Genomic DNA, 25,920 nt, shown 5'->3' on the forward strand with positions numbered 1-25,920 from the left:
TACCTCAGACTCTCCCCTGGAGTAAGGTGGTCCCGCTCCAGTCACAGATGCACTGACTTGAGATTGATCTTGAATGCAATCCCACCCAAGCCTGAATGAGTTATTCTACAAAATCAAAGCAGTTTCTGCTGCTTTTCTCAATTTGCTGTTGCAAAATATTAAATGAATGATCTGGCTGATTCCAGACAAGCTGAATTGCTTTTGCAGCACTGTATGCACAGGGGGAAGCTTTTAAAAAGATATTGCAAAAATGGTGCAATACTTTCCTTGAGAGCCTTCTGAGCCCCTCGGCACACAAGGTCCTACTGTTAGTGATGTTAAAGGAGAGTGCAAAGTACAGATGAGAGATTCATCCCATCTGGTCTGGCTCTGGCCTCTCAACAGAAATTCTGTTGGTGGAGGAGCTGACACGTGTAGCACTTGGCAGAAAACTCAACTCTGATTGTGTTGTATAAACCTTTTAATTTTTATTATGGTAAAAAGAGGAGGGAGAAAGGGGAGAGTCCTGGGGAGTTGTTATGAATTGCACGACCACCCCACTCCCTGGAGGACACTCCTTTTTTTGCATATGCACATGAGTACAGTTTAGTCATTTAGCACACAAAGACTATTTTCTTTGCTGCACATCAGCCAATATGGTACATGCCAACTGCAGCAAGAACAGCAGATGAAAGCCACAGACACAGTGCTAAGCAACTTGTTCAGCAATGCTCACATTCCCATGTAAACAAGAGAGATGAGAGGTGGTTTCCCAAGGCCCTCAACAGAGAGGAATTTTGGGATAGTCTCACCCTGCTCCCCTGGGGTTTGTATGTACTGTCCCTTCTGGGAAGCTGACATGCATTACACTGCCTCAAATCCCAGTGGAATAAGAGCCCAGGGTTAAATAGAACATTATAAACATCCTTAATGATTTCAGAAACCTGTAAGGCCTCGGAGACTCTGAAACTGCAGTTTTGGAGTGCAGAGGAGGAAACTAGCACAGGATCAGGGCCAAGAAAATGTGCTTATGCTTCTTGCAGCCCTGTGTGTCAGAAAACTTGACTTTCCCTTAAAAGAGCTGATGATTGCAAAACACTCTTTTCTCTCCACAAAGTTACCAAATATAATAAAATTGGTTTTCTTTTTTACAGAAGTTTTCACCCACAAGGATGCTATGGAATTTACAAGCTTCCCTTTCTAAGCAACACAGACATGCAAGTGTCATTGTCTCAGCTGCTGAAAAAAGAAATGAGCTCAAAGGAAAGGGATAGCTCTTTAATGGCACACAGCATTCCTGCCAGATCCAGCTCCATCAGGCTCGCCAGGACAGCTCCAGGTTCCACCACAGGAGTCGTCTGCTTTGGTGAAGGGAAAGGAAGCATTCATTTCTGACAGAAAAATGCTACAGCCAATTAAAAAAAGAAAAAAACCAAACACCCAAATGATGAAATAACACAGGACTGGGCTTGTTCTCTCTAGCAAACCGGGCAAAAGGCATCGCAGCAATGCACAAATGAAGACACAGTGGCAGATTTCTACAGTACTTGCTGTCACTCCTTTATCTCCTTGAAACTGGCTTTGTTAGTCCTTTAAAGTCTTGTCTCATTAAATTCCCTATCACTGTTCCATTTTAAGAATGTCCTTGTTAAATCTAAAACACCTGTAAGCCTTCCCTGGGCACTCCTGCCTCTTATTGGGAAAAAACATGATCTTGGCACTTACTCAACCTAAGGTGACAGATGCCACTGAAGAAAGTGTGAGAGAACTTCCCAGCCTCCTGCAATTCAAAATTCTACATCCCAAAGCTGTAAAAATACAGTAAAGAACAGCAAGAAAAAGAACAAAAAAGCTAAGGCTGTTTTCTTTCTGATTATGTATTTATGGAATACTTGCTTTGGAACAATGGTGATCAACATTCTCAGTTTCTGTTGTGCTTTCCTGGATGTCCTTGAGTCAGCTGCAGGTACCCACATTAATCAGCTCTGCTCTAGGAATGAGCTGCCAGTTAATTGTGGCTGCACTGACAGCCAGGGAGTTCTGACAGGTAAGACAGGTCCTACACACACAGACACACAGAGAGGCTTTTGGGACAGCCGATGCAGTTTCACTTTTGGCAATGGAATATTGCATTTGTAAAAAATACAGATTTTTGGCTACCAGTGTTAAGGTAGATAAAGTTTTGAGCTTGAACACCACGGCAGTGTCGACTTAAGTACCAAGTGTGTGGGACCAGAACCAGGGCAGAGCCCCCAGCACGTGGAACAGCACAAGAACCCACAGCTAGAAATGGCAGGCAAGTAGCATTTACAGATTTAAGCCTCAAGAAAATCCATCCCTGGTGCGTCTCACCAAGGAGCAGACCAGGTATTTTGCTCTCAGCCCTGGCTGAGCTGTGTGCAGGCTCTGTCACACCACCTGCATGCCTCTGTCATGCCCATCTAGCTGCACTTTCAGTTTGTGGAGCTCCTCAATCTCCCGGTTGTGCCGCTCCGTTTTGTGCCGCACCAAGGAGCGGTAGAAGTGGATGGTGAAGACAACAAAAATCAGACCCACAGGGACCATGATGATGGTGGACACCAGTGCTGACTGCCACCCCGCATGGCTGCTGGGCTTCTCCACGTTGGTGGTCTCGTTTTTCAGGATGGAGCCCACTGGCAGGAATTTTATCCAGCACAGGAGCACGACTTCAGCAAGGAACAGGAGGATCCCCAGGACGGTGGAGAAGCCCCAGGCCAGCTCGATGTAGGGGTGCATGCGCTCATGGGGGGACTCGCTGATGGAGTTCAGGTTGTGGATGTTGCTCACGGCCTCCACGTTGGGCAGGATGCAGGTGCTGATGAGGAGGGCGAAGAGGTGAACGGCCACCAGCACCGTGGTGCAGGCGCTGAAGGCGATCAGCAGCATCTGGGGGTACTTGTACTGCACCTCCAGCTGCACCTCCACCATGGCGACCTGGGGAAGGAACAAAGAGCCAGTCAACACCTGCTGGCTTTCCTCTTTTCAAGGTTTTCAGCCAGAAAAGCATCTCGATTCAGGAAGAACACCTAAGGTCAAGTACGCACTCCAGAGCTTTTTGGAAGGGCAGCCCAGATGGATCACTGCTGTCACTGCCTGTGCTGTGGCTCTTCTGAGATCATGGTTTTGGTTTTCTCAAACAACACATCTCCCCTTGCCACCACCAGCCATAGGAACTGCCCCAAAGCCAGCACACAACAGAAGGAGCTCATTAGATGCCACGTGGGGCTGAGAGGCAGCTAACAGCCGGCTATAAGCCACCATCACACCCTCTAGTGCCACTCCTTCCTTGCGGCTGCAGCACAGGAAGTTTCAACTTCAGGCGCGTAAAGAAAAGCAAAACCAAGCAGCTCCTCTGGCCAGTGTCCAGCCAGGTTTCACTGCCCACCATGAGAAGCACACAAACTACAACTTAAGTTAGCCCATAGTTAAAATAACTGCTTTTTATTCTCAGGACAGTTTGCATTTGTTTTTATTACAAATATTCCCAGATAAATAACTTTTAAGTTATTTATATCCTCAAATTTCTCCCTTGAGAGGCAATAACTGGGTGATGCACCCAGCAGAAGTGGAGAGCTACTGGCTTACGGGTATGCTCAGCAACTCAGGAGCCTGCTTCCAAAACAAGAGCTATCACACAGCAGGTCTCTAAAGCTATTTTTACTTTAATCAAATAAAGCTTAAGAGGCAGAATATGTGCAAGAGAGCAGGAGGCTCTTTTGAGATCAGAACTGGAGTCCTGTTAACTAGTTTAACTTAAGAATTTTTACAATTAAGCTACCTGTGAAGCAAACCAGTACTTCTGTGTGGTGGCATCCCTGAAAGGACAAGCACAAATTTTCTGCTAAGACAAGACACAAAAGCAGTGGACAAGATTATCAAACATTTCTCTCTAGCAGCTGGCTTGGATCTGTAGCTGCACTTCATGATTGCAGAGAAGTTAACTTTCTTGGCAGCAAGGAAAACCTCTGGTGATCCCAGCTGACCTGCTGCTCCAGCACAGCACAGCTTGCTGGAAAGAAACCCCTCTAAGGAACATCATGAGAAGGCAAAGTTTCAAATATGCACTTGTTTCTTGGACACAGAAGAATTCTGCAGAACTGACTCACAATTATGTTATCCAGACTTCACATGAGACTCCCCTGAGCAGCCATTTCAGGCTCTGTATAATCACCTGCACCACTTGCTCTGGCATTACTTGTTCATAATATTATTTAGGCACTGGAAGATTAGGGGTATGCTCATGTTGTCTCTGCTGGAAGCCCTGAAAGGGTTTAAAGGGAATGGAAACCAGCTGGCATGACTGCTGTTTTACCTACAATTGCTCTGAAAACCATCAGATCACAGTCAAGTCTGAACACATTTACCAGCAAGCAAGATACAACATGTGTGGAAAATGGTCAGTCTCTACAAGTCTGGATTTTATAGCTACATCAACTATTTAAGCCATTAAAGACAGCAAAAATACTGTGACAGTCCTTGGGCATTCCCAGCCTTCTGTTCTGACCATGAACACGTCGGGGTTTTACCTTTGTTTGTTTTTATCAGCTCCTGGTTGCAGTTTACTGTAGGAAACAGTACAGTAGTCCTTGTTGTATAGCAGAGAAAATCCTAACACAGGTCTGGTTTCACTATCAATTGCAAGGTCAATTTAAACAGAACAGATTTCACGTTGCCTTGTGTATGTTCCCTTTGCAGTTCCCCTTATATTGATTTGAGAGGGAGGAGATCAGACTTATTCTGCTTCACTGTACAATGAATTTGTACAGCACTGTGGTTGCCAGTCACGCCCCATCAGCCAGGAAAACCTGCAGGTACATTGTTCATTATGGGGTGCTGTAACACCCAGGGACACAGCTGAATGGGAATTGTACCTGCATGTCCAATTTATAGCTTTATATTAAAGCTGAAAGCCTGGCTGATGTCAACATATCAATTTCTGCTTGTTATCCTTCACATGAGCAGCACTTTTCAGCTAATTGGATGTTTCCTCCCAGACTAACCTATTCCCCAGGGCGAGCTTCAGCTGTGCAATGTGATGAATTTTTAACACTGACTGATGGCTCACTAAGAGGTATTTCAGTGAAAAACACCAACAATCCAGATAGGGCAGCAAGGCAGAAAAGCAGTTCATTTAACCCAAACAAGTACTGAAAAGGTGAGTGAGCTCTTGTTGCTTTACCCAGTACAGGCTGTCATGTCATTCCCTGACCGGGATAAGAGAAAGAGGACAAGCTGACATAACCCATTTTAAAAATCATTAAATAAGCTGTCTAGCCTGTAAAACTATTAATATGTCATGTTTGATACAATTATACTCTTCCATGTAATAGCCCCCTTTATTTTAACCTCTTCTCAGAAGCAACTTTGCAAGGCTGAGCTCTCTGCAAAGCCATGGAATATTTCAGCACAGGCTTAATTTTAAGTTTGAGAATAACCCAGCTGAACTCCAGAATTACAGCATTAAGGGCTCACAACATTTTAGAATTAAACTGCAGTTAAATTACATGCAATGACGGTGGGGTTTAGACCAGTATACCTGAGACTGTCCACAACAAGGATGTTATTCATTTTGAGAAATTCAGACCAAGAGATAATATCAAGCAAAAAGATGACAAATGGCTTAACATAAACCATGACACATTCACACAGATGGTTTGGCAGACTGTAAAAACAACCACTCCAGTAGATCTGTCAGGGTTTTTGTTTTGTTTTGGTTTTTTTTTTAATCAAACACATATCCTGTAGCAATTGGATAAGTATTGAGAAGATGGATTAGCAGTAATAGCTCTTATTTCCATCAGGAAAATTATTAAGGAGGTGTCCTAAGCTCCCTGTAAATTTCCTTCATTTGCAGCCTCCTTGGGGCAGATGCAGCTGCCCCACAGCCCACCTCCAAGCAGACCTGGAATGACCCACATCCTCCTGACCTGCCCCAGTGCTCTGCCAGAAATACCAGAGATGGTAACGAGGAAGGTTTGCATTATTCTGCAGCCTGTCCAGAAGGAGCTGGATCAGAGCCATGGCCTGTTGATCAAATATCCATCAGCTCACAACAATTTCAGCCAATATGGAGCTAGCTTGCATCAAACACACCGACAGGCAAGTAAATAAAGCAATAGCCAAGCCCTGGATGACATTTGTTTACCTAGTCAAATGCACTCGAGGCTTTGGGGAAACTGTTTAACAGAATCACAGAATCGTTCAGACTGGAAAATACCTTTTTTAAGATCACAGAATCCAACCATTACACCAGCACTGCCAAGTCCACCACCAAACCATGTCCCTAAGGGCCACGTCTACACATATGTATCTCTAAATAACTTCTCTTCTTTCATCAATAGCCAAAGAGGTGCTCTTATTAGAAAGTAAACATCCGTGTACTAAACTCCTGCATATCCGTGGAGAAATAACCCAGGAGGAACAAACACCTCAGCTTCCCAATCAGCTGGGGAAAAAGTTTGCTAATAAAGAGATTTCCTTACTGCAAGAGATTTTATTTCTTAGTTACTGATTTCAGGGCTAATTCTTACATTAGGCTGGTAAGCATAATTAACACTACTTACACCTGTGTATATTCAACTGCACTTTAAAGAGTTCAAAGAGAAAATAAAACCAGTGGTTAATTTTGTGTGTTTGCCAAGGACTTTCAGTAACTTTCTGCTGTAAGAGCTGAGAAAGCATGACTTGTTTTCAGAGATGTGGTTCAGCCCTGCAGTGTGGGTGGGCTGCAAACCCTGAGTCCCAGTGGTGCCAGTGACAGCACACCCCAGCAGGGACACTTTGTGGGACCACGCTGGTAGATCAGTCCCCAGCAATACAAAATGTTAATTTAATAATTGTGTTAAAGAAAACAGTCACAACAGAACTCCAGTAACCAGAGGCACACAGGGCATGCACATTAGAGGCTTTTTAAAATAAGAAAAGTCTTGCATGAGAGATGTCTACAGGAGAGCACCCAGCTTTCTCCAAAAGAGGAGGGACCTTCTGCCTTTGCAGCACACTGGTTACAAACCAACACAGACTTGGTGAAAAGCTTTTAAGAGCATCTTTTGCACACAGCCAGTGAGTGGAGAGCAATGACAAAGCAACTGAGCACCCTGTCTCCACTCCAGCCTGCTCCCACTGAAACCCCCGCCTGCAGCTTTCCAGCTTCACTTTGTGACCAACTTCATCATCCCAGGCTGCTGTAATGTTATGGATGATTCATGGTCTGGGGGACTGGGGGAGGAAAAAGCAGTGGAAGAAGCTAAAATAAAACAAGAAAGGTGATCTGAGAAGTTACTGAGATCTGTCTTTCCCTACCAGCTTCCGAGCTGCAGGGTGAAACATCTTCACATCATGTCCCACACCACCCAGGCACTGGCCTCTGCCCCTCTGCTGACAGACCTCAGGAACAACCAGACCTGCCCACTTCCTGAACAGGAAACCTCCCCCAAACCGGTTCCAACTCTCACTCAAAGTAAGCAAAAGCTGGGGGGAGATAAAGGGCTCACACTGACACAGCATGGTGGTGTTTTAATACCCAGCTCAGACAGGCCTGAGCACTGGACCACTGACTGTCTCAGTCTTGTTTATTTGCAAACCCCTGACATGGTTCTGACCTATGCAAATCACATCCAAATAACACCCAAGCGCTGCACAGCGGAAAGCGAGCACCAAGGATCACTTCCAATAGGCAGCACTGACAAAAATACACCAGGTTTGGCTCCCTGCAGGCTGCAGAGCCCTCTGACACCAGCTCCGAGGCTCAGGGCCTCTTCTCACACCTCAGTGGTAGAACACGATCTCCCTGATCACGCTATGCAAACTTCACTTTGGCAGACTGCGACCAACCTCCACCTTATTTTAGACACTGTGACCTGAGAAAACACGCAGAGAAATTAAAATAACGTTCAGGACCACAGCAACCACAGGGGCCTGAAAGTGCTCCACACCCAAGAGCAGCTTCATATGAGGGCAGCCAGCCTCGGGGCCAAAGGAGGTCCTGGATTACTTAGCAATGCTGCTGGAGCCCTTAGGATCACTTGCAGGTAGGGGATCAGTATTTTTAAAGGGCTGACTTGGGAGTGTGTGGGTTGGCTGTTAGACAGCTCATGTATCCCTGCTGCAGTGAGAGAGCCAGCCTCAAACTTTGCAGCAGCAGCCAAACAGAAGCCCCCAGGCAGACGCCTCCTGTTTCTTCAGGAAACAACTCCCTACTTCTTCCCAGGAAGAAAACACTGATAAATAGTTGATTTGAGGCAACCCAAAAACCTTCACCATTCAGAAAGCTATAAAACACACATTACCATTGCAAATCCAGAGAGCAGAGCAGAGGTTCTGCTGGAGGCTTTCAGTTTGGCTCGGCTCAGGTACAGTTTCCTCCAGGAAAGGGCTTGCACAGAGTGGTGGTTGGACGTGACCAGTTCCAGGTAGCTGCGCCGGACCCAGTCCCGATAATCCATGCCCTTGGTGCCAGGCTCAGAGCAGCAGGCAGGAGTGGAAGGATCCCCAGGAACGTTTAATTCAGAACTCATGATGGGAGAATTGCTGAGGGAACAAAACAGTCATGGTCAAGAGGGGGTGGTGGAGAGGATGAGCATTAACTACTGGAAAAGCTGCAGTTGAACAAAGTTGTCTTTGGTCAGTGGAAAATGATGGACCAAATAACATCACACTTGGAATTCAGAACTGAGAAAGAACCGTCCATAACTGCCAAAAATGACCACAAGAACTAGGAAGGATTACAAAGGTACACTTGGCAACTATTTCAGCAGGCATTCAGGAAGGCTGCACACCGTCTGAATTTTCATTTCAGAGCAGGCAACTCAACTTTGCCCTTTAATTCCCTCTTGCTCATAAAAAATTGTTTGATATAAATACACTTCACTCCCATCTTATCTTTGTTTTGATTTGACAGTTCATGTCCCAGTGCATCACGGGCTGGCTCCAAATGCACCTCCTTAGAGCATCAAACACCAGTTGAGGCAGTCACTTTTTGCTCCTTCTTTAGAAACCATTTCTCCCGGGTTACAATGTGGGGTGTAACCAAACTGAGTATTCTACTCCCATCTACATTATTCCCGAAGAACTGTTAATGGCCGCTTGCAGGAGCTGCACAGTGCACACCCGACCCCCCAGGCTGCAGGCTAGGTGTTAGATAAGGGAAGGAGGCAAACCCTGCATGGCAGGGTGGTGTTTTATTATGTTCACAAATTGCTTAACTCAGCCGTGATAGCTACACCCAGCCCAGGGGATCATCCCTGCCAATGGGCCATTAGGGCTCCAATGGGCAGCTGTAACGACCTCGGCCATAAAGGACTCCCCAGAATATCCCGTGACTCATAGGATCACATCATTCCATTGTGAAATTCCTCGCTCTGGGGGAGGTGCTGCACCTTCCTGCCTGCATCTGACAGTATGTAATCCGGGCACTCTGGGGACATGAACACCACCACCACTGGACACGAACTCCCACAGGAGAACCAGACCATCCACAGCACCACTGCTTTTGAGAGGCTGAAACCATCACTTTCACAGCACTGCAACCACTGCTTGATCATACTGCAACCACCACCCTGACCAACACAGGCCAGGTTGTACTCCTGACTTTGTGGGTTTAAACCAGTTTTTCTGTATAATTCTAATTCTGTATAATTCATCTACTGTAATATCTCTATTAAATTGCAACTCCAACCTGAAGTCTGTCTCAAGGTATTTGTGTGGGGGTTAATCTCTCCCCCTGGTTTACTTTCAAACCAGCACATCAGTTTTTCTCAACCATTGCTCATCAAAGCTCAGTTTAGGTGGGCACAGTTCTTCCCCAGTAATCACAGAGCTGAACGCTGTGTAGGGTTGACGAATGAACCTCCCAGGCTTTCCCAGTGGGAAGCTAAATTTCCTGAGCTGCTCACACTCCATTTATCAGCCACATCTGACCAAGAATCCTGTTCCCTTACTTCCAGGAAATTCCATCATCTTCAGATTGAAGGGATTACACTGAGAGATGCCTGAAAGCAGCAAGAGTATTTCAGGTGGTAGAAGCCTTACAGCACCATATCCCCAGGCTGCTGCCAAATGGTGATCCCCAGACATAGAACAACATCCATGGAATGTTTTGTGCAAAAATTTCTCAACTCTGACACACATCTGAAACTAACTTGGCCTTCCAAAAAATGGAAACCGCGATTCCTTGTTTAATCCCCTCACTCACAAACGCCACTGAGCACTGTGGTGGTGACAGACAGAGATACCAGAGCTGTACCTTCTGGCTATAAAACACTCACCAGCTCCCAGGAGGAAGAGATGCTGCTCAGAATCACACCTGGTGTGGCATTAATTAGTCCCAGCACCACCTCTCGAGGTCACAGGCACATTTCAGCCCTGCCTGTGTCCCCCCAGCTCCCCATGTACAGGGGCCACGTGGGGACAGCTAATAAAGCCATGACTGCTGGGAGACTTGCAGAAGTGGCAAAGATCAAAAGACATCAACTGCCCACAACTCTGAATGCTGTTGCTAAAAGGGAAGGAAACTGTTTCAGTCACAATAACAAAGAATAGCAAATAAAGCACTGCAGGTCCAAGATTGTCCCTCCTGAACATGGGGGGCCTTTAGGTTCCAGTCCCCTCAGACATAACAAGGACAGCAGCACAGGATGATTCCCGGGCAGATTTTGACAAGGCCATTATTACAGCCCCTAGAACACTCCAGGAAGGCTCCTGACCTACTCAGGAATTTTCAAAATATTTAAAAGTAACAAAAAAAAATCCCCCAAACAAACAAACAAAAAAAGAAAGGCCCACTAGAATATTCATGCCATAATAAAATCAAGAAGAGAAACAATAAGAGGGTCAAACCTTCCTGCTTGATCTGTGTTTCCAGAAAAGGCAAGAGTCACCTATTTTGCAGATTCAAAAAGCCTCCTGGGAGGACTGGAGGAAGAAACAATCTGTGAGCAGCAAAATTGTAAAGCTGTTTCCTGTGACAACATCCTGTGTGGGTCCTGCAATGTATAGCATGGAGTGAATTCACTCCCTTTGTCCCCAGCTGGGACAGTGATGGCCTCCCCTCAGCCATTTAATTTCGTAAAATACTTAGGAACTTTCTATGTAGAAAACTTGACCCCTGGGACAAATTCCATTAAAAAGACAAATGAATTCAGAGGTTACAGAGAGAGGGCAAGAGAACCCAATCACATCTGCTTCTTCCCTTAGAAAAATAAGCTAAAAATACCACAAGGCTGAATTTTCTCTCTGGAGCAGCTCAAGAGATGTTCTCAAATAAGTAAACAGCTTCAGAACAAAATCCATAAACACAAATGTAACCCAAACAAGCAGTGCCAGGAAGTCAAACTCACCTTGCTGGCTATGGACATGGAGGGACTGGGTGGAGGGCTCCACGGGCTGAAACACAAGACCAAAGAATTTTACATGTGCTGTAGCTGGAGCAGTTTTACTCTGGAAATACTTTTCAGCCTGTCATCTGCATCAGGGGAGGCTTATTCTGGAGATTTCATCTTCCTGCCTTGCAAAGTTAAAGGTTTAGGACACTTGTTCTTACAGAAATAACTATCCTACAGGGTTTGACTGCACAGGGCTGTTGAGCTCTGGGTGGGGAATGAGGAATTCTCCAGGAGACCTTTTCCTCAGGCAGCCCTGGCAAAGTCCATCCCAGCTGTGTCTTCACTCACTTCCACTGCACCACCGACGCATCTGACCCCACTTCATCTTGCACCGGGAGGACAGAAAGCTCTCTGTGATTGCTCCCTTATGTGGATTTTCTTAACCTGCCAAGCGCTGTGCTCTGGAAAAGGGAAAGCCTTTGCCTGCTCCCATCTCAGTGCACATGTGGGGATTTCTCCACAGCTGGGAATGAAGCCGACACCACCGGGGCAAGCTGAGCGGGTCCCCCTCCCTCCAGTGCCGTGCTCAGTCACCCACAGAGTGCTGTCTCTGCAGCACTTGCAGCTCCTCTGCCTGATTTCGGGATGCCAGTCCCTTCCTCAGTCCCAGGTTTCTGCCCCACACCCCCAGACTGATCTGTGGGTCGGTGCCAGTCCTTTCCTTCCCTGTCTAACATTGTTCAAGCCCCTGCAGGCCAAATCCCGAGCCCTGTTACTCCACTCAGATGAGTTCCAGCCGTCTTTGCTATGGGTACCCCCTTCCTATGTTCTCTTCTGGCTTGGGACTCCTCCAAGCAGCCCTCCTGGGGTGTCAGAGCAGCCAGGCAGAGTGTGAACACCCACAGCTGTGACCACCCTTGAGGCAGCAGGGATCACCTCCCAGGCAGGCTGTGACCCCTTGGTCCCACCGCCACAGCCGGGATGGGATCCTCCTCACAGGGCACCTCCTTCCCAGCCACCCTCGGCACATCCTGGGCAGGCGGCGACCCCGCACTGCGAGGATCTCTCTCCAACAGCAGCCTCAGACAGGGCATCCCTCAAGCCAGGATGAGACCCTCTCCCAGTGAGGACCTTTCCCTGCAAAGCCAACCTGGACAGAGGATCTTCCCTAGGCAGGACGCAACCTCCTACCACTGCATCCTGATCCAGCATCCCAAGGATCCTCCACAACTCCTCAGGCAGAATGGGATCCAACTCCTCGATCCCGTCTTCCAGAAGCAGCCTGGGCCAGGGTCTTCCCTGCACCATACGCTGGAGGTGTCCCCCCCCAGAACTTCAGCGAGAGCATCCCTGTCCGGATATATCCCACGGGAGCCTTCTGCATCCCTTGGCACCTCCGAAGCACCGCCGGACGGGACGGGACCCCCTTCTCTCCCCAGGACGGACCCTTCCCGTTAACCCCCTCTTTCCAGGGGCAGGGGATTGCCCCCAGCTAGGCGGGATGAGGCGCCCATCCCACCATCACCACCCCGGCATGGGATTCCCCCGCCCGGGAAGGACGAGGCGCGTCCACCCCGCACCGCTCCGGGCAGGGGAATCCCTGTTCAGGCAGGATAAAACCAACTCCCCCCAGCACCCCGGGCAGGACGAGACCCTCTCCTCCCGGAGCCCCGCGGGCAGGAGGCGCTCCCACCTCTGCAGGACGAGCCCGCCACCTCCCAAACACGCCTGAGGGGAAGCCGCCCGCTGCCCCAGAGCGCGGGCCCCGCTGGGGATGAGCCCCCTGCGGGCGGGATGCGGCCCCGGGGTCGAGCCGTGTCTCACCGCGGTGCTGTCCGGGGGCTGTGCCGGGAGCCCCGGGAGAGGGAGCGGAGCCGGGGCAGGAGAGGGATCGGGAGCCGGAGCCGGAGCGGGAGCCGGAGCCGCCTCCGCCGCTGCCACGGCAACGCCGGGCACCGGCCACGTGACCCGCAGGAAACTGGGGGAAGCGCCGCCACGCCCCCGCACGTGACCACTCGCTCATTGGCCCGCAGTGGGGCTGGCCACGCCCCCTCAGAGACGGGGGCGTGGCCTGAGGACGCGACCCCCGCCCTGCAGCAACCGGCGCCCCCCGCCCCGCCCGGGGAACCGGGGCCGCGCTCGCCCCCTGCGCCCACGGGGAGCCCATTTGGGGCGGTCCGGGGGTCTCGCGAAACGGGGATCACTCAGCGGTTACAGGGAAAGGGCATCCCCCGGCACGGAGCCGTTCCCGCAGCGCTCGGGGGTCCCGCTGTGAGCATGCATCTGTAGGGGTAAAAAATGTTGTCTGCGGTTCCCTGAGGTTGCAATCGGGCTGAAAGCCACCCACTGGTAAAGATGTTAGTGGGTCTGGACCTTGCGTTATCTCTAAATCTTGCCACAGAGAAGGTATTGGTGCAATGGGATGCAAATGTGCTTTTATTGCAATTATTAATTATACAGCAAAAAGTCGCCACTTACATAAGTCAAAAGGCAGCGCTGCTCTGCCTCCGCCGGGCTGAACCTCCTCCGGCTGAGCACAGGCTCCCTGCGAATCCCGACTGATATCTCCCTGCACTCCTCCGCTATTGACTCAGCAGGAAATCCTGTATAAACCCATCAAAAGGATAGGGACAGCCTTATGGGAAAGAGAGGGAGTTCCTGCCCTGGAAATGAGATAAAGAAAATGCTGAAAGGCAGCACAATGGGTCAGCTTTATAGCAGGGTAATCCCATCTTCCTGAATTCCATTCTGCCTGGGGGAGGGAACAAAGGAAAACGATTCTTAAAAACCTGATAAAGAGACAGATACATGTTATCCTGAGTGTGCTTTTCACCTCTGAGAGCAGGAATACCCCTGCGCGGTTTCAGCACAAACACTGCTGTCTCATTTGCACAAACACATGTACAGAGCAACTTTAGCCCTTGAGGGTTAATCTACAGCAGAGAAACGAGAGGGACTCCTCTAGAAAATAACCCAGAGCACGAATTTAGTGTAAGCAGGTCAAACTCCTTGGCAGTTTCAAGCCTGTAAGTTATTCCTGCTTTCTCGGTGCCCTATTTGGAATAGCAATCAGTTGTAGAGCTGTTCCTATTTTACTATGCACAGGAGCACTTCCCCTTTTCTACTCCACAGATGAGGTTTTCCCCGTTTTGAGGTCACACAGTATTTGCATTTTATTTTAAACGAAGAAACATCCCTTGAAACCTCCCTTTGAAGTGCTTTGTATTCTCAAGGAGCTCGTACTGCCACCAACAACCACAACAGAGTGTTTATGGGAATTCACAGCTACACCTACCAAATGCAGCTCCTACTGCTACACTCAGCCACCCCGGCGAGACAGAGCGTGAGGCAGATGCCACCTTCACCAACATGCTCTCTTTGCTGTTTATGGATTTCAAACTCAGCATTCCCAGAAAACACAGCATGAATAATTCAGAACGGGCATCTTAGGGAGGCAGGATGAGGCCACACAACCTGATTTGTTCAATCACCAAGACAAACTGGAGTTCACCTTCCTCATGGTCCTCACTAAGCAGCATCTCCTCTGCTTAATGCAGAGCAGCACTCAGCTCAAAGGCCTGACAAGCTCAGAGGCAGAACATTTTTATTTGTGAGACTCTCAGTCCTTCTCTGCCCATAAAAAACCCTCACGTTTTTGTGGCTCATCCTACAACACAGTATCCACAGGGTTTGCCTGCCCTGAGGGGGATTAGTGTGAAGCAATGCTCATAACTAATCTCTCCACAGGGAAAATGGATCCTGCATCTGAATGAAACACTGCCACAACTTGCAGCACCTGCCCCCGTGGAGATTGAGCAGAAAACATGCAGATCTCTATCCTGGGGGGCAGTGGGCATATGGACCTGGCAGGTCAGAAGTTATCCAGCTCTGAAGCCCTTGGATATGTACAGAAGAACTAAACAAAAACATCACTTGCACTTGGTCACATCTGCTTCCCAGCCACCATGGTAATACCATGGAGAAGCCATTACATAAAGCCAGCTCAGACAAAATGCAGGATTTCTGGCAGCAATATTCAACAAAGGCGAAATCTAAAAAGAGATTCTCCCTTTTTACTGTTTTTGCTTAAAATAATTTGGCATTAACCAAGGCTTGAGAAGAAGTAGCACCGCATTCTGGATGCAAGGCTCTGGGATGAGCACGTCTGAAAGCCAGCAGGCACTTCTAATTAAAGATACACTGAAGAGACAAAAACCAGAGTTACAAGTAAAACCACCACTGCATATGCTTTAAGCACCAATAAGTAAATATATAGAGAGATGTTAAGATCCCTGCCGGGGAATCCAAGGTGCAAAGCAGAGCGCTCAAGCAGAGAGAAAGGCAGGTGTCATCACAGGAAGCTGAGCACAAGCAAAATGATTCCATTCCAAGCCTTTCTGCCACAGGATTCGGAGGCTTTACACACAATCTTTGGGAAAAGGTATTGTTCCAATTTAAAAGCAAAAAGTAAGTGACATGCAGCTTACACCTTTTTCCATATTTTCATGTGTGTCACATCACTTGGTTTCTTTGTCCCTTCCTGCAGCACTGCAGCATCTCTTTATTTTACTGAACTCCTCTTCCAAAAAGAAAAAATAGAAGACAGAACAATCCAACACATCCCTTTTATTAATTTAGAAAACATGGAAGGAAGAAAAGCAATAGGGAAAGTTTTAGCATTAAAAAAGGGATCCAGATTAAAAATCTATAGAACTTGTCTAGCAACATAAACTGATTTCTTTGGGTTAGAGATGACCCCATACAAAACCCCAAATGCAGAACACTCACAGTGCAGGAGAGTCTGGCTACAGACCACTTTTCTACCTCAGGTTAAACTCTTCCCCTAGATTCATGTATCCCACTGCTACCAGCTTCAAGATAAGTAGAATACGTAGCCTTCACAGTAATATTTCCCTTAAATGGTAATAGTTATGTTTTAGCTTTCAGACAGAAAAACACTCTGGGCCATTTTAGAAAGAACTCTAGGGTCATAGAGACTTATGGCTGACTCTTTAGAGCAAACTTAGAGCAGACTGCACAGCAGTTATACAAGCAATTAAGAAAAAATCTCTTTTTTGGCATTTCTCTGTCATTTTCTCTCAGGCCTGTGACGTGAAGGCCATGCCCCGTTAAGCAGATGTAACGTACGCCAATGGGTTCTGCTTGGCTGAGATGAAAGGCTTTCATGCTCCTGAATATAAAGCAATGAACAGTGTTTCCAGCTGTCCCTGGAAGGCCTCATCCTCTTCCCATCACAAAACTTGGCTCTTCAGCATCATCTTCCTTCTCTTCCTCCTCCTTGCTATCCTCTTCGTCATCCTCGCTGCTGCCTTGCTCTTGGGATTGCCCAGGTTCTACAAACACAAACAGGATGAATGGATGAGGTGTTCCCACCTGGCTTCCTTGTCAAGCATTTCACAGCAAAACACTCTCAGGTGCTCAGCAAATGTGGATTAGGTCAGGCTAATTAGCACAGAGGGTAACATATTCCCCTGTGTCTTCCTTGTTAAGCATCTCACAACTAAGCAGTCCCAGATACTCAGGGAACACAAATCAGGTTCTATTAATTCTACCGAGTGATGAGGAGCTCAGAATATCAAATTCTCCCTTGGGCAATTCTCTTATCTCCAACACCAAGTCCATCATTAAACAACTCCACCTCCTCTGGAATATTATTTCTTTCTAACAGAGACAGTCAAACACTGAGGTGATAGGTTATCTCATTCCCAATCTCACCTCTGCAGGCTGGGATGAATTTTGAAGGATCACACACAGCACTGGGAAGGCACAGGCAAGACTCAGTGTATTCCTACAACCTATCCAAGTTTACAGAAACTCCACGAGGTGCCATAAACTTTTACAGACTGTTTGCTATACTGTCAGTACAGGAACTCATTAAGATATGTCTAAGGTTAACAAGGGTCACAGAAAACTTGTGTAGTCTGCTAAAAAAACAGGACACATCTACTGGAAATTAAATAACCAATAACAAAAATGAGGTATGGCATAAAGTGGAACCTGAACCCAAGAGCCATTTTTCTGCTGTCTCCCGTTCCTCAGGCCCAGTCACACTCTGTCCTGACCAGGTCAGGTGGGATTTAGGATCAGTGGTCTGATGCCACCGCGTGGTGAAGTGCTGAACTTTGAGCGTTTATTGGGAGCTTGCTCATCAACAGCTGACCTCATTCAGTGCCAACCCTTATTCTTAATGTTTTTACTACAACAAAGATGAAACATGGCAATTCAAAGGTTTAACTCATTCATTCAAAAAGGAAGACAAATGTTTGCCTGCTATATCCAACAAATACATTTTAATCAATTTGAAAAAATTCTCAGATTACAACCCAGGGCACACAAAACTAAAAAAAGCTGTTCTCAGTTGACTAAAAATGGCTAAGAGGGACTTCTCTCCCCCCTGATATTATTATTTTACATAGAGAACTCTTTTACACAGACAGTAAAGAGTTAAGAACTGTTAACAAAGACCAGGGAGTTTGTTTGGATTCTGTCTTTCAGGAACTTGTGCCAAACAAAACCACTCCTGCCCCACAACGGGTACAGAGCAATCCCATACCTCAGTGCCAGTCCCTGATCCAGCTCTCCTCTCTCCCAGCCACTCCCTAAGGGATGGGTATTCTGTTTGCTCACTCAAAATGAACAAATGTTGACTCATACTTAAATTCTCCTCCCAGTTACAATTCATAAACGAGTAGCTTAAAATAATAAAATAAAATAACAAGACCAAAACAAAACACCCAAAAAATTCACTCTGCTACATTCACTTGCTGTCACAAGTAAAATTAACCTAATAATTTGTCCTCCCATGTTTACATGGGAGGCTGGCAGTGGTTCAGCTGAAACAGATCCAATTCTGAAAGGCAAAGCACAAATAAGGTAGAACTGTCAGACAAGCCACTGTTCCAGCAGAACTAGCAGAAACTGCTGTAACTTTTACATTAACCATTTGTGTGCTAATTCACATTGAAAGAGAAAGCCAAAATATACTCACTGAAAAGAAGCAACATGTATGCAAAACTTGGAGCAAACAGTTACATTGACATTGCTAAATATTAATTTTCCAGAGAGAAATTAATGTTGCAGGAGAACAGAGGCAGTCAGGTTTTTCACCTTTATTTCTATGAAATAAAATAGTCCTGTGGAAGAGGCAGTACTAAGGTGGCCCAGTTTCTTACACACAAAATTATAACTGTGTTTCTTGCTGCCCAAGTTCTGCCTTTTTTCCACCTGTTTTCCCATACACATTCAAAATACATTTTAAAAAAGCACAGCCTTGAAGAATCCTGCCTTTCTAAACCTCAGGTGAGGTTCTGAATCAGTAGTTCATCAGAATAGTTGTGGCAAAATATCCATAAACTCAGATTCCAGAGTTTGCTGTCCAAAATTCCCCCTAATAAATGGAAAATATTCACAAACAGCCAAGTTATTTGTAAGATTAAATCTCAACATAGATGGCTTTCAAAGAGGATTTTGAAACATCAGCTAAAATAACAAGCTTAAGGCTCAGGCTTTAATCCATGTATTGAGAATGCTTGGGATGGGGGGTGGAACAAAACCTTCTAAGCTTCAATGAGGGAACAGAACCAAGTCCTGACAAAAGTAAACTAAATTTCACTGACCTTTTTCCTGCTTCTTTTGTTCAAGTTTATTTTTCTTAGCTTGCAGTTTCTTCTCTTTTAACTTCTGGCTATAAAGCAAAGAAAAAAGACTCTCTGGCAAATCCAATGTTGTAAAGCTTCTGCACAATCATGCACTGATAAAGGACATATTACAGACATCTTGGAAAAGCTGATTTCAGAAGAGAAGTTCAATTTAAATTTGGCCTCAGCTGAAAATTCACCAAGAATAAACTTAGCATGTGATCAAGAGAAACTTTTCTATGTTGTTTTTAGATTAATGGATTTTTTAAGTCTTTCATGACTCCACTGCAACCAGAACTATGATAGACAAGAATCTCCAAGAACACAGATGGAACAAGAATGAAACTGCCCCCACATTTTATCTACCTAGGCTAATAAACACAAAGAGAAAATGGTATTAAAACCCAGACTGCTGAAACTGATCACTGGGGGAAAAAACCACCAGTAATAAATACTTCAATTGAAGAAAATCAAAATAGTGCAGTATGCTCTGACCTTCCTCTTTGGCTGTACTTCCTCAGGATGTCAGGCCCTAGGAGTAGCACTGGGGGTAAGAGGGAATTTCAATTCACACAACCCAGCTCTCCTTGCCCAGCAAAGGCAACCTGGCAAGTTAATGGCAGATACAGGCAGAGCAGCCTGGCATTCACATGCTCCTCTCTCTACAGCATAACTGAATTCTCTTGAAACAGAGAGCCAGGAACTGAACCTGTTGGGTCAGGACAGAGAAGGATGGTGAGGGAAATTAGAGGGGCTCCTGCAGGGCAAAGTCACACCATTAGAGCATGGCAGGGGGACATGGAGGTGTTAGTGTTTAGGCAGCATCTGCTGTTGGAACAGTTGTTCTCCATCTCAGCCAGGGAAGAGGCAGCAGGCCAGATCTGACTTGCTGGCCATCTGTTGGACCACATTAAATTAAACTAAGATGGCAACAGTGTTTGTGTTGTGCACTTTTGTGCTAACATGGCAGTGAGCCACTTTGCACAGGCCTTTCCACAGCAACTCTCAGCCACAGCATGCAAAACAGCAAGGGAGAGACTGCTCAGGGTCAGACCTGGGAAAGAGCAGAGGCACGATTCCCTGCTTTTTCTGAAATCTATCCTGGACACAGAGAGTGGGATTTAAATTCTTGTGTCACTGCACTACAATGGTCAGTCTTTTTCTTGAGAGGATCAATCTTGTGTTTCATTTTGTCTAAAATTTAAGAGAAAGGTGGATTTGATAATTTTTTACTATTTCGACCTAACTTATTAGACTTCACCTGCCAGACATTTCAATGGGGTAGGCAGAAGCAGCCTACCCATGAAGCAGCACCCAGCTTTGCACTGAAACTGCTTGGTACCAAATGTTCAGACATAAACTCAAGCCAGATATAGACACAAACCTTTCCTGACACTGTTAAAACAAATATGCAGCAAGGCATGTTGCAGTCAAGACCACAGTGTCAGCAAAAGCAGCTCAACCAGTCCAAAGTTATCCTGCAAGCAATGTCACAGAAAAGAAACCACCCCAGCAAAGCCTGTCAGGTTTACAGCTACCTTTGGAAACCAAACATTGACACTGACAAATTTAATTTCCACAGCCAGACTTCCCAGCTGATAGATGCAGACACAGAATGACAGTGTTTATCCAGAGCATGCAGCTACAGATGAGGCACAGGGAGTGAGGGTTTCCATGTCAAGCCTCCTGGGAAAAATCTGCCCTTACCGCTTCCTTCTGCGTTTTGCTGTTTGCTCTTCTGCAATCATCTTATTCCTCTCCAGTTTCTTCTGGAATTCCTCATCTAGTCTTTGCTGTAATTGATCACATGTCATACTTTGGTCAAAATCTAAATTAAAATACTTATTTTAAAAGTCATGTCCTTTTAGGGAGAAGTCTTTTAGCAAAATACAGAAGGGAGCTCTGCCAGATTTTGCCTGGCTTCTTTATACAAAGCCACGTTCCTAGGCATGGCTCCTGTACAGACAGCATTTTTAACCTGCAACCTGAGCCAAACATTGGAACCTTCTGAGGGAGAAATCCTCACCAGAGCAGATGAGAGAGGTTGGGCTTCTGCCCTAATTAACGTTTCAGTATAAACAAATGAATAATTGGAGACACAAACATTAACATACGGACTCATCTCGGCCAAGAGAGAGTATATCAATAGTGTTTTCTAAAAGAGGGGGCATTCTACTCGATCAGGACTTAAAGGAAACATCTGAACTCTGTGCAGAGGCACTCACTTTGTTTCTGCCTGTGCAAGGCAGTGTTATCAAGGATTTCTAGCTTTTAAAGCATTTTCAAGTCAGCCTGAGAACACACACATTCCCATGAGGCCTTACAGCGTGCTAGGACCCCAGGGAACACAGGAGATGGAGCACGTCTGACACAAAGCACCAAATGTTTCAGTACTGACACAGACACCACAGATCACACACTCCTACAGACTCCTCTGACAAGGGAATTATTTGTACATGACTTTCAAAGAAAACACAGATTTGCAAAGAACAACAAACAGCTGGGGGAGGGGGGAGTTATAAAGAGCTGTGCTGACCTTCTCAGCCATGGCATCCATGAAATCTTGCCTCTGGTACTCTCGCCGACGGAGGTGCCGGTACACGTGGAACTCCCCGCTCCCAGCGCCAGCACTGGAACCTGCAACAAGGGAGAGTTCAGTTTGCTAGGAAAGGAGGTGAAGAGAGGCTCACAAATCACTACAGCTGCGTAAGAAATTGTTCCTAGTGCAATACAGCACAGCTGGACACTGAGGGATGGGACACAGGAAAGGGCACTGTCAGATGGAAATCTACCAACAGCACACGAAGTGTGTCACCATTTTAAACCCAGCTCACAAGCAAAAGCAGAGTGAGCTGCAAACCCACACACTTTTGGGTCACTGCAGGTGACCCAATTACCCCCCTGGAGAGCCCACCCTTAGCTGCACATCAAGGAAGGCAAAGAACTGGAGATGAAATGCACCCCTCAGTCTCTGACAGGCAGACGTGAGCTACAATACCCTGCTGATGCTGCTTCCCACTAATTTTCAGCATTTCTCAAACATAAAATAAAGGTCAACAAAAAGGTGGTAAAAGGTGATCTTGTACTTTCCCATGCAAGACAGATCCACTGACAGTTTTCAACTGTTTCCTCATAAATTAAAACCCTACAGCTCTCTCTTCCTGGCATCAGCCTGCCCGCTGAAGCCTTTCAGGAGCTTTAAGCATCGTGCTCCACTCTCTTCCCCCGTCTCCTGAGCCCTTTCTCAAGGGAAAGCACAGGAATACAAGCCTCAAAGAAGACACCTAATTAAAACCCAGCAGCTGGGACTGCAACAGGGGTGCTCTTGATACCAACAGAGTCCCAGCATGTCAGGTACTCCCAGGAAAACAACACCATTCACTCAAGCACACAGCAAAGCTATTTGAAAAAGCCTATGGAGAATTCCAATAAGCAGATTTTATTCAGAAGCATATAAAAACTTGAGTCCAAGATCAATTATTCTGAAATAAGAACAGGTCAACTTCTAGAAAGGATGGAGGTCTCAAAGAAAGACAGAACTTCTACATGCAGCCAGTTTATACCACAGCAACTGCATTTAATCCCTGCAGGTAGAAGTAAAGTGTACACAGAGTACTTGGGTCAGGGTCCTGGCACAGCTGCCAGCTCCCTACCTGAGCACACACACTCACACCTGCTGCACGTGCCTGCTTCTCACAGCCTGAGATTCAGACTCAAAGCAGTCAAAAGAAGGACTTCACACTGCCAATCTTCCAAAGCACTCTCAGATCCATGGAGAGGACAGATTTACTCATCACCATTTACTTGTCATCACCAGAGCAGCAGCTTATTGCACTGCAGGCAGCCCACGTGCTGCAGTGCCACAGGCTTTGTTCTCTCTGCATTCTGACAGCCAGCAAAAAAGTAGAATCAGAGAACCAAATAAAACTTGAAAAATCAACTCTCAAAGCATATTTCACACCTCTTTTTCTCCAGCAAAATGAGCAGCAGAAAACCACCTCTGTCTCTCCCTGCTAAACATTTTTCTGAGTTAATTGGGGCTGATACCAGAGTTATGTGAAGAACAGAATCTTTACCCATGACATCTCTGACGAACTCCGGGGGAGGTCGTGGTGCCCATTCATTCAGTTTTTCAGGAATTGGTACAGTCTTTTCCTGCAAGAACAAACCAACCAGCCATCAGTATCTTCCAGGAGCAAAGTCTGCAATTTTAACACATTGTTGAAAGGCGGGGTACGTCTGACAACAGCCTCTTCCACCAACTGACAGATCTCAGAAGGAGCACAGCTGCAGCAATTTCTTCATGCACAAGGATCAGGAGCAGGCAGAAGAGGAGAATCAGAAGGGATCCTTTCTGTCCCTCACATTCAGGCCTGCAGGTCAACAAACCCCAGGAGGATTAGGAGTGTCTGTGCCTCTTTTCAGCAGGGGAGCTAGAAGGAAGCATGTCAGCACCTCCAAGCACTCACAGGAACTGAGTATAATTCCACTACCAGCAGTCTGGGAAATGATGAAAGGTGTTTGAGCACCTTCCATGCCAGAGCTAGAGGACAGGGAGAGCAGGGGAGGGAGAACACATGGTGCAAGGTCAGAGGAAGAACGTGCTGCAGGGAAGTCTCAGCCTGCTCCAGCACACACAGAGCAGGGGGTGAGGGTCTCCTCCTGGCAAAAACCTCCTCGGGAAAGGATCAAAACATCCAGATAGAGGACCAGGGTCATGCTCCTGCACATTAAAAGCAGTGGATAGAGGAAAGACCAGCGAGCACAGCACTGAGGGGCCCCTGGGTTCCCAGAGAAGCGTGTTTCTCCTCACAGCATCCCAGAAAAGACGGCTCCTTCTCCCCTCACAGCAATACAGTGTGTGGGGGTCGGTCCCGCTCGCCCTGGGGACCCGGCAAGGAAGAGGGGGGCGTGTGTCGATCCCGTCATGGAATCGGGAAGGAAAAGGGGAGGGTTGGCTGGTCCTTCTCTCTTCACAGACCCCCGGGAGGGGGTGCCGGTTCCTCTTCCCTCACAGACACGGAGAGGAGAGAGGGGAGGTTGGTCCCACTCCCCTCACGGACCCCGGAGGAAGGGAAAAGGGGTGTTAGTCCCTCTTGTCTCACAGAGCCAGAGGTGGGGGGTCGCGGCGTCCTTCTCCCCTCACAGACACCGAGAGGGTCTCAGCGACCCTCTCACCTCACAGACCCAGGGGGTGGGGGTCTCGGTGTCCCTCTCCCCTCACGGACCCCGTGCCCCGGCGGGTGCCCTCACCGGGTTCCTCATGAGGCGCTCGAGGCGGAGGCGCTGCTCCTCGGCCGCGCTCCTGGGGATGACGAGCGGCTGCGGCTCCTTGCGGGGCCGGGGCGGCCGCGGGGCCGAGGGCGCCGCCATGTTCCGGCCCTGGCCGCGCCCCGCCCCCCGTGACGTCACGGCGCGCGACGCGGGTGGCGCCGTCACGGCGGGTCCGTTGAGGGCCGCACAGAGGCGGGAGTTCTGTGAGGGACCCCCGTGTCAGGGAGCCACGGAATCGAGTCCGTGAGGGGAGAGGGACACCGAGAAAACACCTCTGGGGTCATCGAACCCGACTTCTGCCCTGTCACCACTCTGTCAACCAGAGCACTGAGTGCTACAAGTCGTTTCCTGAGCACCTCCACAGACGATGACTGCACCACCTCACTGGGCAGCCTGTGCCAATATCTAATCACCCTTTCTGTGAAGAAATTCCCCCTCCTAATATCTGTTCCCTGCAGCCTGGATGGAGGCTGATGGCAGAGTCACCACACTGTACTGTTGGAAGGGCCCTCTGTAGATCAGCCAACCAAACCCCCTGGCAAGACAGGGTCACCCCCAGCAGGTGACACAGGAATCCGTCCAGGTGGGCTTGGAATGTCTCCAGACAGGGACACTCCACCGCCTTCCTGGGCAGCTTGTCCCAGCGCTCTGCCGCCCTCAGTGGGATTCTTTGAAGGCACAGAATCACAGAATGATGGTTCAGGTTGGAAAGGACCATTGGGGTCACCCAGTCCATCCCCCTGCTCAAGCATGGTCCCCTGAGCGTGGCACTCAGGGCTGTGTCCAGAGGGCTTTTGGGGGACACTCCACACCCTGTCTGTGCAGCCTGTGCCAGTGCGTGATCACCCACACAGTGAAGTTCTTCCTCAAAGAATCACAGGATGGTTTGGGTTGGAAGGGACCTTAAATATCTTCCTATACCAGCCCCCTGATGTGGGCAGGGATGCCACCCACTAGACCAGGCTGCTCAGAGCTCTGTCCTACCTGGCCATGGGCATTTCCAGGGGTGCAGCAGTCAAAGATTTTCTGGGCTATCTGTGCCAGAGCAGCACCATCTTCAGAGCAAAGATTTTAATCCTAATATCTAAACCCACCCTTTCAGTTTGAAGCAGTTCCCCCATTTGTCAGTACAAATTTGTGTTCAAAGTCCTTCTGCATCTTTCTCTCCATTTGGGTACTGAAAGGCCACAATTAGATCACCCTGAAGGCTTCTCTTTTCCAGGCTGAACAATCCCAGTTCTCTCAGCCTTTCCTTGGAGGAGAGGTGCTCCACCCCACCAATGATCTGGTTTGTCTTCTCTGGGCTCACTCCAACAGACCCCTGTCTCATTTTTGGGTGGAACTGCCTGTGCTCCAGCCTCTCATGCCATGGCCCGGCACCACTGAGGAGGGCCTGGCTCCAGCCTCTGACACCCTCCCTCAGACACTCAAAAACTCAGATACAGCTTGTTCCCTGCGTCACTGCTCCCATGTCCCAGCTGTGGCCGTGCATCCTGCTCCTGCCCAAGCTGTGGTTGCTGAGCTCTGATGTCCCCTGTCCCCTCACACACGTTCTCAGGGCTGCAGTCTGTCCCCAGCAGGCCGCGTTAGCGAGGCAGCTCCGGCATCTGCCGCTCTCCGTCCGGCAGAGCCTGAGCAGGATGAAAACTCAGTGTGTTTTCCACTGG

The 25,920-nt window shown here is 47.8% G+C and overlaps 3 protein-coding genes across 6 annotated transcripts in view; 1 reads left to right on the forward strand and 2 right to left on the reverse strand.

The window, feature by feature from the left end:
* Positions 1-25,920, forward strand: part of ALKBH4 (alkB homolog 4, lysine demethylase) — a 150,266-nt gene that overhangs the window by 7,238 nt on the left and 117,108 nt on the right. The gene's annotated exons all lie outside the window — the stretch shown is intronic.
* On the reverse strand, positions 1,243-15,787 carry ORAI2 (ORAI calcium release-activated calcium modulator 2). 4 transcript variants are annotated; one of them, XM_009094682.4, is made up of 4 exons: positions 13,800-15,787; positions 11,337-11,382; positions 8,289-8,529; positions 1,243-2,934 (listed from the first exon to the last, which is right to left on the reverse strand). In XM_009094682.4, the coding sequence occupies exons 3-4, from the start codon at positions 8,514-8,516 to the stop codon at positions 2,389-2,391; spliced, it is 774 nt and encodes a 257-aa protein (XP_009092930.1). In that variant the 5' UTR covers positions 8,517-8,529; positions 11,337-11,382; positions 13,800-15,787; the 3' UTR covers positions 1,243-2,388. The 4 variants fall into 4 exon arrangements, with proteins under 4 accessions (XP_009092930.1, XP_030086858.1, XP_050837798.1 ...); XM_030230998.2 differs by lacking the exon at positions 13,800-15,787 and adding an exon at positions 13,146-13,289; XM_050981841.1 differs by lacking the exons at positions 11,337-11,382; positions 13,800-15,787 and adding an exon at positions 10,837-11,283.
* PRKRIP1 (PRKR interacting protein 1) lies at positions 15,933-24,375 on the reverse strand. The gene is made up of 6 exons (XM_009094681.4): positions 24,233-24,375; positions 23,056-23,134; positions 21,516-21,616; positions 20,687-20,772; positions 18,959-19,026; positions 15,933-16,675 (listed from the first exon to the last, which is right to left on the reverse strand). Exons 1-6 carry the CDS (start codon positions 24,350-24,352, stop codon positions 16,560-16,562), a joined length of 570 nt encoding a protein of 189 aa, XP_009092929.2. The 5' UTR covers positions 24,353-24,375; the 3' UTR covers positions 15,933-16,559.

The sequence above is a fragment of the Serinus canaria genome, chromosome 19, assembly GCF_022539315.1.
Source record: "Serinus canaria isolate serCan28SL12 chromosome 19, serCan2020, whole genome shotgun sequence".
Classification (NCBI taxonomy): domain Eukaryota; kingdom Metazoa; phylum Chordata; class Aves; order Passeriformes; family Fringillidae; genus Serinus; species Serinus canaria.

Excerpts from the sequence above, each read along its gene's own strand:
- ORAI2 (XM_009094682.4), bottom strand. The coding sequence starts at position 8,516 with ATGAGTTCTGAATTAAACGTTCCTGGGGATCCTTCCACTCCTGCCTGC. Across the intron at positions 2,935-8,288 it reads TGCTCTCTGGATTTGCAATG|GTCGCCATGGTGGAGGTGCA; the intron begins GTAATGTGTGTT and ends TTCCTTCCCCAG.
- PRKRIP1 (XM_009094681.4), bottom strand. The coding sequence starts at position 24,352 with ATGGCGGCGCCCTCGGCCCCGCGGCCGCCCCGGCCCCGCAAGGAGCCG. Across the intron at positions 23,135-24,232 it reads AGCGCCTCATGAGGAACCCG|GAAAAGACTGTACCAATTCC; the intron begins GTGAGGGCACCC and ends TTGTTCTTGCAG. Across the intron at positions 16,676-18,958 it reads ACAAAAGAAGCAGGAAAAAG|AACCTGGGCAATCCCAAGAG; the intron begins GTCAGTGAAATT and ends TTGTGTTTGTAG.